The following is a 14,287-nucleotide window of genomic DNA, read 5'->3' on the forward strand; positions in this document are numbered from 1 at the left end:
AGGCGATGACAAACCATCCAGAAAGCTCCTCCAGGGTCTAACTGTGAACAGACACCTTGTGGCTCCCCATCCTGTGAGTTTAATTCCAATCTGAGCCTCACCACTTCCCTGACTTGGTGAGCCTCTGTCATTCCAGTCATTTCTTCTAGGGTTACTTCTCCGAGGTGGGTCGTTTGTACCCTGCCTGCTCCTCAGTTGTGTGTCTGTGACTCCCTCCCTGAAATTCCACCTCCTACGTGCTGACCTACTGCCCTGGCCGCAGGATCTTATTTGTATGCTGCAGCCAGTTGGTCTCCTTGGCACTCATGTCTGTAATTTGGCTGTAAGATGGAATGTGCCGCCCATGGCCACCTGCACGGGCAAGGCCAAGGACAGGGGCTGCACTTCTTGCTGGGTCTCACAGCAGAGGCCTGTGTGATTGTGGGAGGAAGGCAAAAAGAGTGGCCAGACAGTCCCCGTGCTTAACTAATTCCACAAATTAAAAGAGAACCATTCTCTTTTCTAGGTGATCAGTTCAAAAACGATTTATTGAACTCCCTCTGTATTATGCTCAGAGTAAGATCATTCATGTAGTCTTTACCTCAAAGAGTCTCCCAGTTCAGTACTGGAAATGAGTTAAAGACACAAGTGGCTACAATGTGAAAAACAAATGGGTAGGTTTCATAAAGGAAACACAGATAAAATACTACCCAGACTCTAAAGGGAAGGAGTGGGGGGATCTCATGAAGAAAGGAATGATCAGGAAAGGCTGTGCGGGAGAGGGGGATACGAGGTGGGTGGCCCTGGTAGAGGGAGAAAATGTTCACAGGTAGAGATGGTGAGTAGGGAGGAGACGGTAGCCAGAAGGAACAAAAACAAAAAGGTTCAGACCAGCGCTGTCCAAAAGAACTTTCCTCGATGATGGAAATGGATCTGTGCTGTCCAGTAGGCAGACACCAGCCATGAGTGGTTACTGAGCATGTGAAATGTGCTAGTGTGACCGAGGAACTAAATTTCAAATTGTATTTAATTTGTATTAATTTCAGTTTAAATAGCTACAGGAGACACATGGCCACGGTATTGTGCAGTGCAAGTATTAAGTGTGCAAAAGAGGTGGGGATCTGGCCTTTCATTCATTAGGAATGAAAGAAGAGTGGTCAAAAAGGCAACGTAAGCCCTTTTATAGGAGTCTGGAATGCCACCTGAGGATTTCCTACTCAATTTAGTAGGCAAAGGTAGACCCTGAAGTTTCTCGGGTTTTTTTCCACTTAAGCTGTGTTGTTGTTGTTGTTTTATTGAAGTAGAGTTGACACACAATGTTAACATTAGTTTCAACCTAGTCATTCAACAAGTTTATGCATTAAGCTATGCTCACTCAAGTGTAGCTACCACCTATCACCATATGATGCAATTACAATACCATTAACAATATTCCTTTTGCTGAGACTTATTCATTCCAGAACTAGAAGCCTGAATCTCCCACTTCCCTTCACCCATTTTGCCTTCCCTCCATCCTTTCCCTCTGCAACCACCAGTTTATTCTGTGTATTTATGGGTCTGTTTCTGCTTTTTGTCTGTTCATTTGTGTTTTAGATTCCACATGTACCTGAAATCATATAGTATTTGTCTTTCTCTGTCTGACTTATTTCACTTAGCATAATACTCTCTAGGTCCATCAATGTTGTTGCAAATGGCAAGATCTCATTCTTTTTTATGGCTAGGTATATTCCACTGTATATATCTACAACACATCTTTATCCATTCATCTACCATATGCTTCCATATATTGGCTATTATAAGTAATGCTGCAATAAACACAGGGGTGCATGTGTCCTTTCAAATTAGTGTTTTTGTTTTCTCCGGGGAAATACCCAGTAGTGGAATTACTGAATCATATGGTGATTCTATCTGTAATGTTTTGAGGCACCTCCACACCGTTTCCACAGCAGCTACGACAGTCTGCGTGCCCACCAACAGTGCATGAGGGGTCCTTTACTCCCAAATCCTCACCAACACTTGTTATTTCTTGTCTTTCTGGTTCTAGCCATTCTGACGGGTGGAAGGTGAAATTCTGAAGGTTTTGAGCTGAGAAAAAAGGTGACCCAAATTGCGCTTTAGAAAGATTATCTGGCAGCAGTAGGTATTCAATATGTGTTTACAAACTGGGCCAAGGGAAAACACTAAGTGTGGAGAGAGGGGAGGTGGGAAGACGGGGAAGGCGGTGCTCACAGTCAACCAGGGCAGAAGTACTTCGAGTACTTAGGGCTCAAATTAGCACGGTGACCCATGGGCAGGTGGGCTGTATGGCACAGGAAGTATACTGAGGTGATGATGTCAGTCGCACCTCTGGAAACACATGTTAAGACTCAGGAGAGGGCCCCAAGCGACACAGACGGACTAGGAGTCATTTATCTGCACAGATGAAGGTGACAGATGAAGCTGCAAGAGTAGAGGACAAAGCAGAGAGAAGAGCTTGAATGCTGGGCTGGGGGAAGACCCATCCTTCCGGGCTTAGAGGACAAGGAACCAAAGGAGAGAATTAAAGAATGTCACGTAAGTGGGAGAAGGACAAAGGCAATACCGTGTCACAGGCAAAACAGCCGGAGAGAACTCCACGGAGGTATTTAACCATCGCAAATGCTGTAGCAAGACTGAGGAAAAAGAGAACAAATGACAAAGTGGCTGGTGACCTTCGAGAGAGTTCAGGGAGCCGTGAGCAGACTCCAGAGCATAAAGAAGAGACGGCCAGACTCGATGTCTCTTTCAAGGAGGTCCAAGGGCTGGGACTCTGAGCGCCCCCTGTGTGCAGGCTGAGTGTCCCGCAGTGGGGTGGATGCTGACTCCGCTCCCTAGAGCTGCGGCCCAGAGGCGGACACAGACAAGTCCATGGCAGCGACAGCCTCAGCCGAGAGAGAAGCGTGGTGGCTCTGGGAGCACACGGCAAGGCACGCAGGATCAGAACAAACTTCCCAGAGGACATAGCATTGCGTCAAGGAATGAAGGAAACCAGAAGGACACGAGTTAGCCAGCCAAAAAGGAGGGGATGGGGTGGGTGTTTCAGGAAGGGAACGACGCGGCACATTTGTGTAGGTTTAGTTCAGCCAGAGCAGAAGTACAAGGTAGTGAGCCGTGAGAAGTCAGCCTGGAGAGGCAGAGAGGTACCAGATCACGCGGGACTTCTAAATGCATCAGTAGTCACTGTGCTATCAACATCAGATGACCCTTGCAAAGTCTATACTAAGTAAAAGAAGCTGTCACAGAAAGACCACATGTTGTATGATTCCACTTACATGAAATGTCCAGAAGAGGCAAATCCACAGAGACAGGAAGTAGCTGAAGTGGGTGCCAGGGGCTGGGTAGGAATGGAGGAATGGGAGGGTGATGCCTAAAGGGGACAGGGTTTCTCTGTGACGTGATGAAAATGCTCTAAAATTAACTGTGGTGGTGGTTGCATAACTCTGTCCATATACTAAAAATCACTAAATTGTACACTTTAAATGGGTGAATTGTATGATATCTGAATTGTATCTCAAAGCTGTTACCAAAAAAAAAAAAAAAAAGGCAAGTAAAAAAAAATTTTTGAGGCAGCCGCTGAAGTATTTTAGGCATGGGAAAGACATGGTCAGATCTGCATTTTCCAGATCCCAGGAGCTGCAGCACGCTGACTAGGTTGGGGCGGGGATAAGACTAGTGGCAGGAGACCAAACCCACAACCCAAGCGTGTCTGTGATGTGTGTGAGGGAAGAAAGACAACAGACCGGCAGCCTGAGGGGGCACCGGGGGGAAGGCAGAGGACAGGTAAAAACTGCCTGAGAGCAAAGACGCTGAAAATACAAGTGCCCAGAGAAAATCCACCAAGAACGGTCCCTAAAGAAGAGGGAAGAAGGGGGCTGGGGTGGAGAGTTCAGTAGGAGAGATGAGTCTGGCAATAAGGATGGATGCTCCATTCTCAGAGATGGAACCAGTGGGAGAAAGTGTGAAGTTAGACAAACATAGGACTTGGAAGTGGGGAAGAAGGAAGCTCACATGGGACAGCCTGGAGTTTCTCAGGAGGTAGGGGGCAAGACGGGTCACGGGGGCGAGTGTGTTAGAGAATCTACAAGAGATGAGGAAGGGGAGCACAGAGCAGTAGTGAAGGCCCAGATAAAGCTTGTAGTATAACTTCTGGTGTAGCCACTCAGCGGGCAACGTCACATGGCTTTTCTCCTCGGAAATCTTGCTGGGATCCTTCAGCAGAAGCAGGGATAGGGATGCCATGTTAAGGACTGGGAGGAGAGGAAGAGCAGAAGGGCGGAGGCGGGAGCGACCTGAATGAGAACCGGGAACTGGTGACAAATAGCTGGTGAACCATGGGGGCGCAGGCTGAGAAGCTGGGGGCGGCCAAGATGGGAGTGCAGACGAGGAGAACCAGGGGTGTCCACGAGACCGTCAGTGAGGGCAGGCTGAGAAACCCAAGCCAGGTGAGGGCAAGTACAGAATCTGGAGGCAGATCGCCTGACTTCTAACTCTGAAAGGACCCATTCACAGTGCGGTTTTCTATAGGTCAATTCTTTCCTATCGAAGAAACAATCAAAGGAATTTGAATACACCAAATACCTTGAGAGGCTAAGCCACAGAGCAGAGAAGGGAGAAACAGAAGAGAACACTAGCCACCTCATTTGGAAATATGAGGCAAGACAGTGGTTAAGGGGTCCTGTAAATAAGAATTTGTGATCCTTAGTACAATGCTAGGGAAAGGGACCAGGTGAGAAGGGGGGTGCACTTGTTGCAACCGCCTGGCCAGTCTGCCTCCCTAGTCCACTACCTTGCCACTCTGAGGAGAGCTCCTGCCTGGCTTCCACATCTGTGCCCCACACAGAGCAGGCTCTTGACATCTATTCGTCAAATGAACAGAAGGAAGAAAAAAGGAACACAAAGTCAGGCCAGTTTCTGACCAACCTAACGAGACTGTTCTCCCTGGATATATGTTCCTTCGATTTAAATGAATGACAAACCTCCAGGGGAGTTCAGGTTCACTTGGAGAGGGCATGGGGAGGGGTGACTGGACTAGCTCAGAGGTCTGCTCCTCCAGCTCTCACGCACGTGCTCACACCCTCCATGCTGAGGAGACCCGCCCGCCACAGGCTGCCCTCCCCTATGGGACTGAGAATTCTGCGAGACCCCAATTACACACCTAAGCAAACCTTGCCTCTTACTGGGAAAACAGAAACAAGAAACCTGGAGAAGAAACCCTTTTCCTTGTCTTCTCCACAGTCCTCTCACTTGACAGGCAAGGGGCTTTTCAGTCACTGCAAAGTGACTGACCTCAGGGGCAAATGCTTTTCTGCCTCGAGGTGGGTAAGAGATCTTGCCTCAGGATACCTGGCACCTCACCTGTCCAGAAACAAACCCCTAACTGAAGGGGGCCTCAGTCACCTTTGCTGCAGCTCTGGCTTGGGCCCTATGGGCAGGCTCCCCCATAGCGCCCTCCTGGATGAACCTCACTCACAGCCAGGCCCTAGCAGCCCTGCCGGGAGGGAACTAATAAGTTCCTCTAGCTAGTTTCATCTGAAGACCAGCCATAGGCAAGAAAACAGAAATTCTACACAGACAGCATTTCCACAAGGGAAACTATTAGCTTTCATTTTTGCCCACTTAATCAAACACACACACACACACACACACACACACACACACACACACACTCTCTCTCTCTCTCTCTCTCTCTCTCTATATATATATATATATATATGCATATTAGCATTAGGTTATTCTAAAATCTCGCAAAAGGTCTCTTTGTTTATGTAGAGCTTCAAGGACCACAATGCTGACTGAATTTTAACTTCTCCTCTGAGGTTTATGATTCTTTTAAATTGAAGGGACAAATATCCAGTTTCTTTTGGTCAGCAGAAACTGCACTAAGAGCCTTATTGATATGGACTGAACCGTGTCCCCCCAAATTCATACGTTCAATCTCTAATCCCCCAGTGTGACTGTATTTGGAGACAGAGTCTTTAAAGAGTTATTTAAGGTTAAACAAGGTCTGGTGACCTTATAAGAAGAGGAAGAGACACCAGGGAGGAGCATACACAGGAAAGGCCATGTGAGGACACAATGAGGAGGACGCCATCTACAAGCCAAGGAGAGAGACCGCAGGAGAAACCAACCCTGCAAGCACCTGGATCTTGGACTTCCAGCCTCCAAGATTGGGAGGAAATAAATTTCTGTGGTTTCAGCCACCTAACCTGTGGTATTTCATTACAGCAACCCTAACAAACTAATACCCTTACTATTCCTTTATTCTCAATGCACCTCTGTCCAAAAATCTTTTCTGTGTAAGGAGTTAAAATAGAAATGCTAGAGCTCTTTCCCTTTCTTTGCTGAACAATGCAGCCCTACAGCCATGCCATTAGGTGAAGCAGAACAACATGGGCTCTGTGCAGGAGTGGGGCGGTGGGGCGGGGAGTGCAGGGTATCAGTGCTCGAGTGGATGAGAGGACATCTATGTGGCTGTGCAGAGGGGGATGGAAGATGGGGAGTCATAAGAGAAAGGATCAAGTAAGTAAATATGTTAAGGATACTGGGAGTCCACCTCCACTATCTGAAAAGGAACTTTGAAATATATGTGTACTAGGGGCGCCTGGGTGGCTCAGTCGTTAAGTGTCTGCCTTCGGCTCAGGTCATGATCCCAGGGTCCTGGGATCGAGCCCCGCATCGGGCTCCCTGCTCGGCAAGAGGCCTGCTTCTCCCTCTCCCACTCCCCCTGCTTGTGTTCCCTCTCTCGCTGTGTCTCTCTGTCAAATAAATAAATAAAATCTTAAAAATATATATATATGTACTAGGCAGCAATGTAAATTATAAATACAATGTAATTTCTTACTGTGACTTGAATCCCTTTGGGTTTCAAGACCCTTTGTGATGTGCCTCTACCTACTTCTCTCCAACCTCATCTCATGCCCTCGCTAAACTCCAGTCACACTGCCTTCTTTGTGGTCTGTTCTTTTCAGTCTCAAGACTTGAGCTCATGCTGTTCCCTCTGTCTGGAACACTGTGACCAACTCCTACTCACCCCCTAGGTTTCAGCCTGAGAGCCACTTTCTCCGAGAGGCCTTCTGCTAGAGACTGAATGCTCATGTCCCTTCAAAATTCATGTTGAGATCCTAATCCCCAGTGTGATGGTATTAGGAAGTGGGGACTTTGGGAGGTGATTAGGTCACGAAGGGACTAGTGACCTTATAAAAGAGGCTCCAGAGAACTCCCTCGATGCTTCTACCATGTGAAGACACAGTGGGAAGATGGCCATTTAGGAACCAGGGAGTGGGCCCTCATCAAACACCGTATCTGCTGGTGCCTTGATCTTGGACTTCCCAGCCTCCAAAACTGTGAGAAATAAATGTTTCCTATTTAAACCACCCAGTCGATGGTAATTTGTTGTAGCGGCCAGAACAGACTGAGACATATTTCCTAACTTCCCAACCTAAATTACATCCTCCCTATTATTCTCTCAGAGCACCCCATTCCCTTCCTTGACACCCATCCCATTGGTAACTATGTATTTGCATTTGTTTGTCTAATGGCTACCTCCCCCATGAGACTGAGTCCAGGAGGGGCAGGACCTGGGTTAGCCTTGATCACTCTGCTTCCCAAGAGGAAAATGACATGGGAGTATGTGAGAGTGAGAGAGAGAGAGAGGGAGTGAGTGAGTTTAGTTTTTGCATCTCAGATTTCTTACTAAAGCTAATGTAATAAATGGAAAAGGGTAAATTCCTAAGTGTGTGGAATAACCACAGGGAAGGGAAAATTAGCTTTCATGGGAAAGCAGGCTACTGACAAAACTGTTAAAATCACGGTCAAACAGGTCCTTTGGGAGGGACTACCTTACTCCAGGAAAGGATGCAGGTTTCACGGTCTTAGAGAGAGAGGAAATCATTTCTGGAATGGGGAATAATTGTAGAAGGTACTGACATTCAGCTTCAGCCATGAGTTTCAGCTAAATCTGGTATTTGGCTGTGGCACTGGAAGGTTCAAGAGGCAAATGCCTCCCTCAGCATCATTCCTGGCATCCCTGGACCTATGCGCGGTCAGTGGTCCTGGGCGTGTGTGTGATACTATCACACTGATCAGTATCATAACCTCAAAAACAAACACACTATGTTATTTAGATTTATTGCTAGTATCTGAATATTCACTTTAGCTAAAAATGAAGGTTTGTTCCTCCATTACGTCAGACTTTTAAGATTTGACTTTTAAAATGTTAAATATTGAAATTGTGATAATAATTTAAAACTTTGATAAATTTTCAGGTTTATTCTTCTATCCTAGAAGTTAGTTCTATGATGGTGATATTTGGCTTCAGCCTTACATTGATATGTTGATTTATATCAGCCACTCACTCAGCCTTTCTGCCAAAATGTGTAATATCTCTAATATTAATTAGCATGCTGTGACATAATGAGATGCTTATTAGCATCCTTTAAAACACTCACTTTCAATAGGCAACAATGATAAAATGGGAAATGTCAGATTCCTGAAATAAACCCAGAGCCCTGATATATTCTACTTCCAGAAGGATCCAAACCCAAGAGGAACATTTTTGTCTTCCACCTACACCTGACCTAAGACCTACGAATTCAAGGGATTTAATTTTTTTATTGTCCTCTACCACCACTGCCAAAACACCACTTCTTCCTCCCAGACTATGTAAACTCCCACTCTCCCTCACATCTCAGTAAGAATAAAAGAAAGGTCCAAGGGTCTATTCTGATGGTGGGTGAAAAGGAATGTCAAATGATCGAAGGTCCCTTTGGAAACACAGGGAACATGTGTCCACAGAGCCCCAGACAGCAGACAGTGACTCAGAGCCCAGTCAGGTGAGTCACCGGGGATGCAACTTCTAGGCACAAAGGCCTTCCTAAAGCAATCATACCCCTCACTACCACCAGGTCCCGCCAGGTCTGGAGAAGCCTCGCCTGTACTGGGCAGAGGTGGTGCCCACCCAACCCCCTCAGCTGTTTGTTGACTGATTTGTAAAAACATTCTGCTTTATCTTTAGCACAATTGGCAGAGTATGACATATTTTTCCGTATTTTTATTTTTCCATTTAATATATCTTGGGGATTATTCTAAGATATAAACCATGTTTAAATAAAAACCTGGAAGAAAATAAATATTTTTAAAAACCTATTTTGTAGAAATGTTATTTAAGTAGAGTTGACATACACTATTATGTTAGTTTCAGCCCTCGAGCTGTTGAAACAAATGGCTTCAGCTCCTAATCTCCAGCTGTGGTTCCTGACAAGCAATAATTCATTTATTGAAGACTGAGCTTTAGGTTAATACAGACATTTAGTTCAGCAGTTTGGGGAAAGACTCCTCTAGTTAGTTCATATTTTCCCTCTTTCCTTTCCCAGGGAAGAAACATGAAGATGACCTTCCCACCTGCCTTTTCCTTTTTCCAATTGTTTTCTGCCTTGGCTAATCAGAATTTTCAGAAGAAAATTTCTTTTTCAAGGAAATAGTGGCAAAATATAATGGTGGTAAAAAAGACACAAAGTGAACTCAGGCTAAAACCATGTGTGATGTTTCAGTAAATCAGAGCACCCAGAGCCTGACTGGCCTGGGGTTTTCTGTTCAGTCTCTGAAGCACGGGGCTCAGGGCTCAGGCAGGACCTCAGCACCCCCCCCCCCGCCACTTCTCAGCCAGAGCAAATCAGCCAGCAGCCCAACGGCCCTTGGTCCAGAGGGGGTCAAGGCAGAGTGCTGTATCACTAAGATAAAACCATGACCACACACAGTTTTGGACTCCTAATCCATTCTGATGGCTGGAAATATGACACAGGATGGTTCTGGAGAAACAACTTGGGACTGGGAGAAACATGCTAATAGAGGGATGAAATATCCTCTTGAAATCCTAGTGTGATATATTATAAACTACAAAATAAAGATAAAATAAAGGTTCAACTTAAATAATAAGTTTCTGCTTATAGTCCCCTTTATGGAATTTCTGACATCAAATCACTTAGAAACTTCAACTTGCTAAGTGCCAGGGAAAATAAAAGGCACTGTATTTTCTCCCTGGAGACTTCATCCTTGGGAGCGGCTCCACAGTTACCAACAAGGGAGGGCCAGGCTGGGAGAAGCTCAAACTCGTCACCTCTTCCCAGTCAAATTACAATATATACCAAAAGAATCCATCCTTTGCCACCCCCGGATGCTACATCTGTTTCAAAGTGTCATATGACAAAGAAAACCTTGAGAGTTCTGATCTGAACACCAGAGCAGCAGGTCACAACTAAGCAACAGAAACTTCCTCTCCCCATCTTCAGACCTCAGAGTTCAGGCCTTGAGGGGTCTCCCCATGTACCACCTGATGGTTCAGTTTGAGGAGAGCATCTCCTCTAAACATCTTTCTAATAGAGGAAGGAGTTGGGGTCATAAGCTTACTTGGTGGCCACAAGGTCAAGAAACCCTTCTCCAAACAGACTTATCCCTTGAGGTGAATAGGTTCAAGGAGGAAAGAAGAAGGGCTCGCACAGGATGTGGTGTCTCCCAGATCCCCCCAAACTCCTAACCACAGCTTACCTTGGTACAAGGTGGTTGAACTTGTAAGAACTGAAGACGTCTTGGATCTTTTCTTCTACTTTTGCCTGGTAAGAATGCAGGAGATGGGAGAGAGAAAACAAATACAGATGAGTCCTCTGTCAACTTTTTCTTTCTGTTGTCACAAATGCCCACTGGCTACAGTTGCTTGGTGTGGTTTTGTACTTCATGGGACTGTAAGACTCAATCCAGGGGCTCTGCAGGATGGCAGGCTCAGGACAGATGAAAAAGAGAGAAGGTCCTGTACCATGCTGGCATTATAATCTACTCCTCCAGTAAACTATCCATATCCAAACTAATGGCAGTCCTGGAGTTTGGCTCACTGAAACCAGTTACTTAGGGGGCAAACAAGGCATTTTGCTTGAGAGATTTATTCTTGCTTGCTCTATGAAGTTGTTTAGGTGTTCACTTAGCTGGCCATTCACAAATACAAAATTAATTCCTGCTAAGGGTCAGACTTCTTATTGTCAGACTGAATCGTTTAAATACAGATTGAACAGTATTAAAATTCCCTAAGGGATTTACAAGAACATCAATCATTGAAACACCTATGAAATAGCACATCTGGTCATTGGTCCTATGTCACACATAGGACTCCATCGTCCCGTAATACAAAGGATCTCAGAAAGCCAGGTCACAAAAAAATCCAGACCACCTGTTTCCTCTGAAGACCTACCACAATGTGGTCACACAGTTCAGCTTCTGTAAGGAAAAGATACAGCAAGGCAGAAGTGGATTGGTTAACAGGAGACAGGGTTTCTCCTTCACTGGCATCCCTATTTTGTAGTGAGGTATGTCCTCATTGAGATTTCAAGATACATAATAATGTCCTCTTTGGGAATTTCAAAATGTATTCTTTATTTCTGAATCACCCACTGAGTTAGAGTGTCTAGGGCCCTTGACGTATGTGCAAGAATTATTTGTGATGATGAGGGGAGCAATGATGTGAATCATCCAAAATGGCAGCCAATCTAACATTCATTTATACTTGGTTTCAGAATATACTCTGGTATTTGCCTCTGAACATGAGTTTGAGGGATAATCTGGCTAAGAATTCATAATACTTCAAAAAACAGACTGAAGTCACTGTCAGAATCTGACTCAGGAGGAATTAAGGAAGTTGTCCCGATTCTTCACAATTCTTTTCTTTTCCAGACTCTCACACAAGACTAACATAAAGCACCAGCCTAAATGGAAGACAGACTGAATTTCTCAGTTACACCTTCCTCAGCTGTAAGCTGAAAGGGACAGAAAAATATACAAGAAACATACGTCAGTAAGATCATGCAATAAAGATTTGCCTACAATATTCTGTTAGAGCTAAGTGAATTGATGAATTCTGAATGAAACAAAATCAAGTGGGAGGAAAACTCACTTCCTTTACCCAAATACAAGCTGATTCAAATCCACACGACTTAATAATATTCCAAGGCTGATGGAGGAGCCCATCACCTCCTCAGCATTCTGACACTGAGACCCCTAGAGAGAAAAGGGTCCAGCCAAGAACTCCTTCATGAGGAGACCCACCTTCAGCTCCCCCTCGGACAACATAAGCAGCCAAGTACTAGATGAGGAAAATGGAGTTTTACTGCTAAACTAGGATACCTGACAGACAGAAGGCAGAAAGTGCTTAAAATATTCCCAACACTGTGTCATTTCTCTTCGGATTTCCTAATCACTCTTCTGCACAATGAACAAGCGATATTCCAATGCAGTTAGTAACGGACTCATGTCTGAAAATCTAAGTTATGAATTCTAATAAATACCTGAGTGTCATAGGTCAGCTGTTCATAAAAATGGACAAATAACAATTCCCTTTATCTTCTCTTAAGAACTGGTATATTTTTCGAATAGATTCATTGAGATATCATTCACACACTAGTCAATTCATCCATTTAAAGTGTATGATTCAATGGCTTTTAGTACATTCAGAGAGTCGTGCATCCATTACCACAATCAATTTTAGAACATTTTCACTACCCCCAAAAGAAATCCTGCACCCCTTAGCAGTCAGCCCCAACCCTCCATCTTCCCCAGCCCCTGTCAACTACTCATCAACTTTCTATCTTCATAGATTTGCCTATTCTGGATATTTCATATAAATGTAATCACACAACATGCGGTCCTTTGTGACTATCTTCTTTCACTTAGCATAATCTTTTCAACTTCATACATGTTGTGGCATGAACCATTATTTCATTTCTTTTTATTGCCAAGTAATATTCCATTTTATAGATATATCACATTTTTAATCTATTTTTCATCTGTTGATGGGCATTTGGGTTGTCCCCAAATGGGGGCTATTATGAATAAAGTCGCTATGAACATTCTTGTATAAGTTTTTGGATGGACATATGTTTTCATTTCTACTTAAGTATAGGTATATACCTAGGAGAGGAACTGCTGGACCATATGGTAACTCTATGTTTAACTCTTTAAGGTATATCAGACTGTTTTCCAAAGCAGTCATAGCATTTTACATTCTCACCAGCAATGTATGAGCATTCTAACTTCTTCACATCCTCACCAACACATGTTACTCTCTGTGGTTTTGATTACATCCATCCTAGTGGGAGTGAAGCAATATTTCATTGTAGTTTTGACTGCAATTCCCTGATGGCTAATGATGTTGAGCATCTTTCTATGGGCTTATTGGCCATTTGTATATCTTCTTTAGAGAAATGTCTAGTCAGATACTTCTTTTTAATTGGGTTGTCTTTTTATTATTGAATTGTAGTAACTTCTTATATATTCTAGATACAAGTCCCTTATCTAATACATGATTTACAAAAATTTATTCCCATTTATGGAGCACCTGGGTGGCTCAGTTGGTTGAGCTACCGACTCTTGGTTTCGACTCAGGTCATGATCTCGGGGTCATGGGATCGGGCCCACGGTCAGGCTCCCCACTCAGCGGGGAATCTGCTTGAGATTCTTTACCTCTGCCCCTCCCCCCACTCTCACTCTCTCTTTGAAAATGGATGTGTGAACCTTTAAAAAAAAATTTTACTCCCATTCTATGTGTTGTCTTTAAGAACTGGTATATTTTAGAAAAAGATCACCTTAGAGAATGGTTTCTAGAGTACAACTTTAAAAATAATACTTAGCAATAAGCCTGCAATTTTTTTGACAAATAGTAATGGATTAATATAGAAATTAAAAAGAACTCATCTGGCAAAGAGAAAATCCAAGTCATCTTCAAAACATGCAACATCCTTTTTTGCCTTCCCTTCTCCCCATATGGACTGCCAAATGTTATATAAAATCTGAGTAAATTTGTTACTGAGAAGACACAAGCATTCTTTGCTCCGATTTGTATAGCAGAAGGAAAGGAAAAAAGCTAGTTGTATACAAAGGAGTCACCATACCAAGTGTGAGACTGCTGTCCTTAGAAAGGCCAGCTTGAACGGTTGACCCTTGGCTGGTGTCTAGAAACCTGAATTTGGGGAGGGTCCCCACCATTCCAAGAACTGATGCGTGGCTCACTGTGCTGAAACTGCATAAAGAACCTTGTTTACGCTAAACAGTTTTTTTTCTGGGAGTCTGGAATTTTGAGACATGCTAGGCAGAAGGTGCGTATGTGACCAACCCCAGTAAAAACCATGAGCACCAAGTCTCTAAGGAGCATCTCTGGTAGACAACACTTTGCATGTGTTATCACAATTTGATGTCTGAGAAATTAAGTATGTCCTATGTTGATTCCACTGGGAGAGGACTCTTGGAAGCTTGC

The 14,287-nt window shown here is 44.2% G+C and overlaps 1 protein-coding gene across 2 annotated transcripts in view; it reads right to left on the minus strand.

The window, feature by feature from the left end:
• The window catches only part of LOC113908809 (protein farnesyltransferase subunit beta), a 61,498-nt gene that overhangs the window by 38,010 nt on the left and 9,201 nt on the right, over positions 1 to 14,287 (minus strand). For both annotated transcript variants that reach the window (XM_027569277.1, XM_027569276.1), the window contains exon 2: positions 10,540 to 10,604. In XM_027569277.1, coding sequence (XP_027425078.1) covers positions 10,540 to 10,604 — 65 coding nt within the window. The remainder of the gene's footprint in view (positions 1 to 10,539; positions 10,605 to 14,287) is intronic.

The sequence above is a fragment of the Zalophus californianus genome, chromosome 6 (assembly GCF_009762305.2).
Source record: "Zalophus californianus isolate mZalCal1 chromosome 6, mZalCal1.pri.v2, whole genome shotgun sequence".
In the NCBI taxonomy this organism is placed as follows: domain Eukaryota; kingdom Metazoa; phylum Chordata; class Mammalia; order Carnivora; family Otariidae; genus Zalophus; species Zalophus californianus.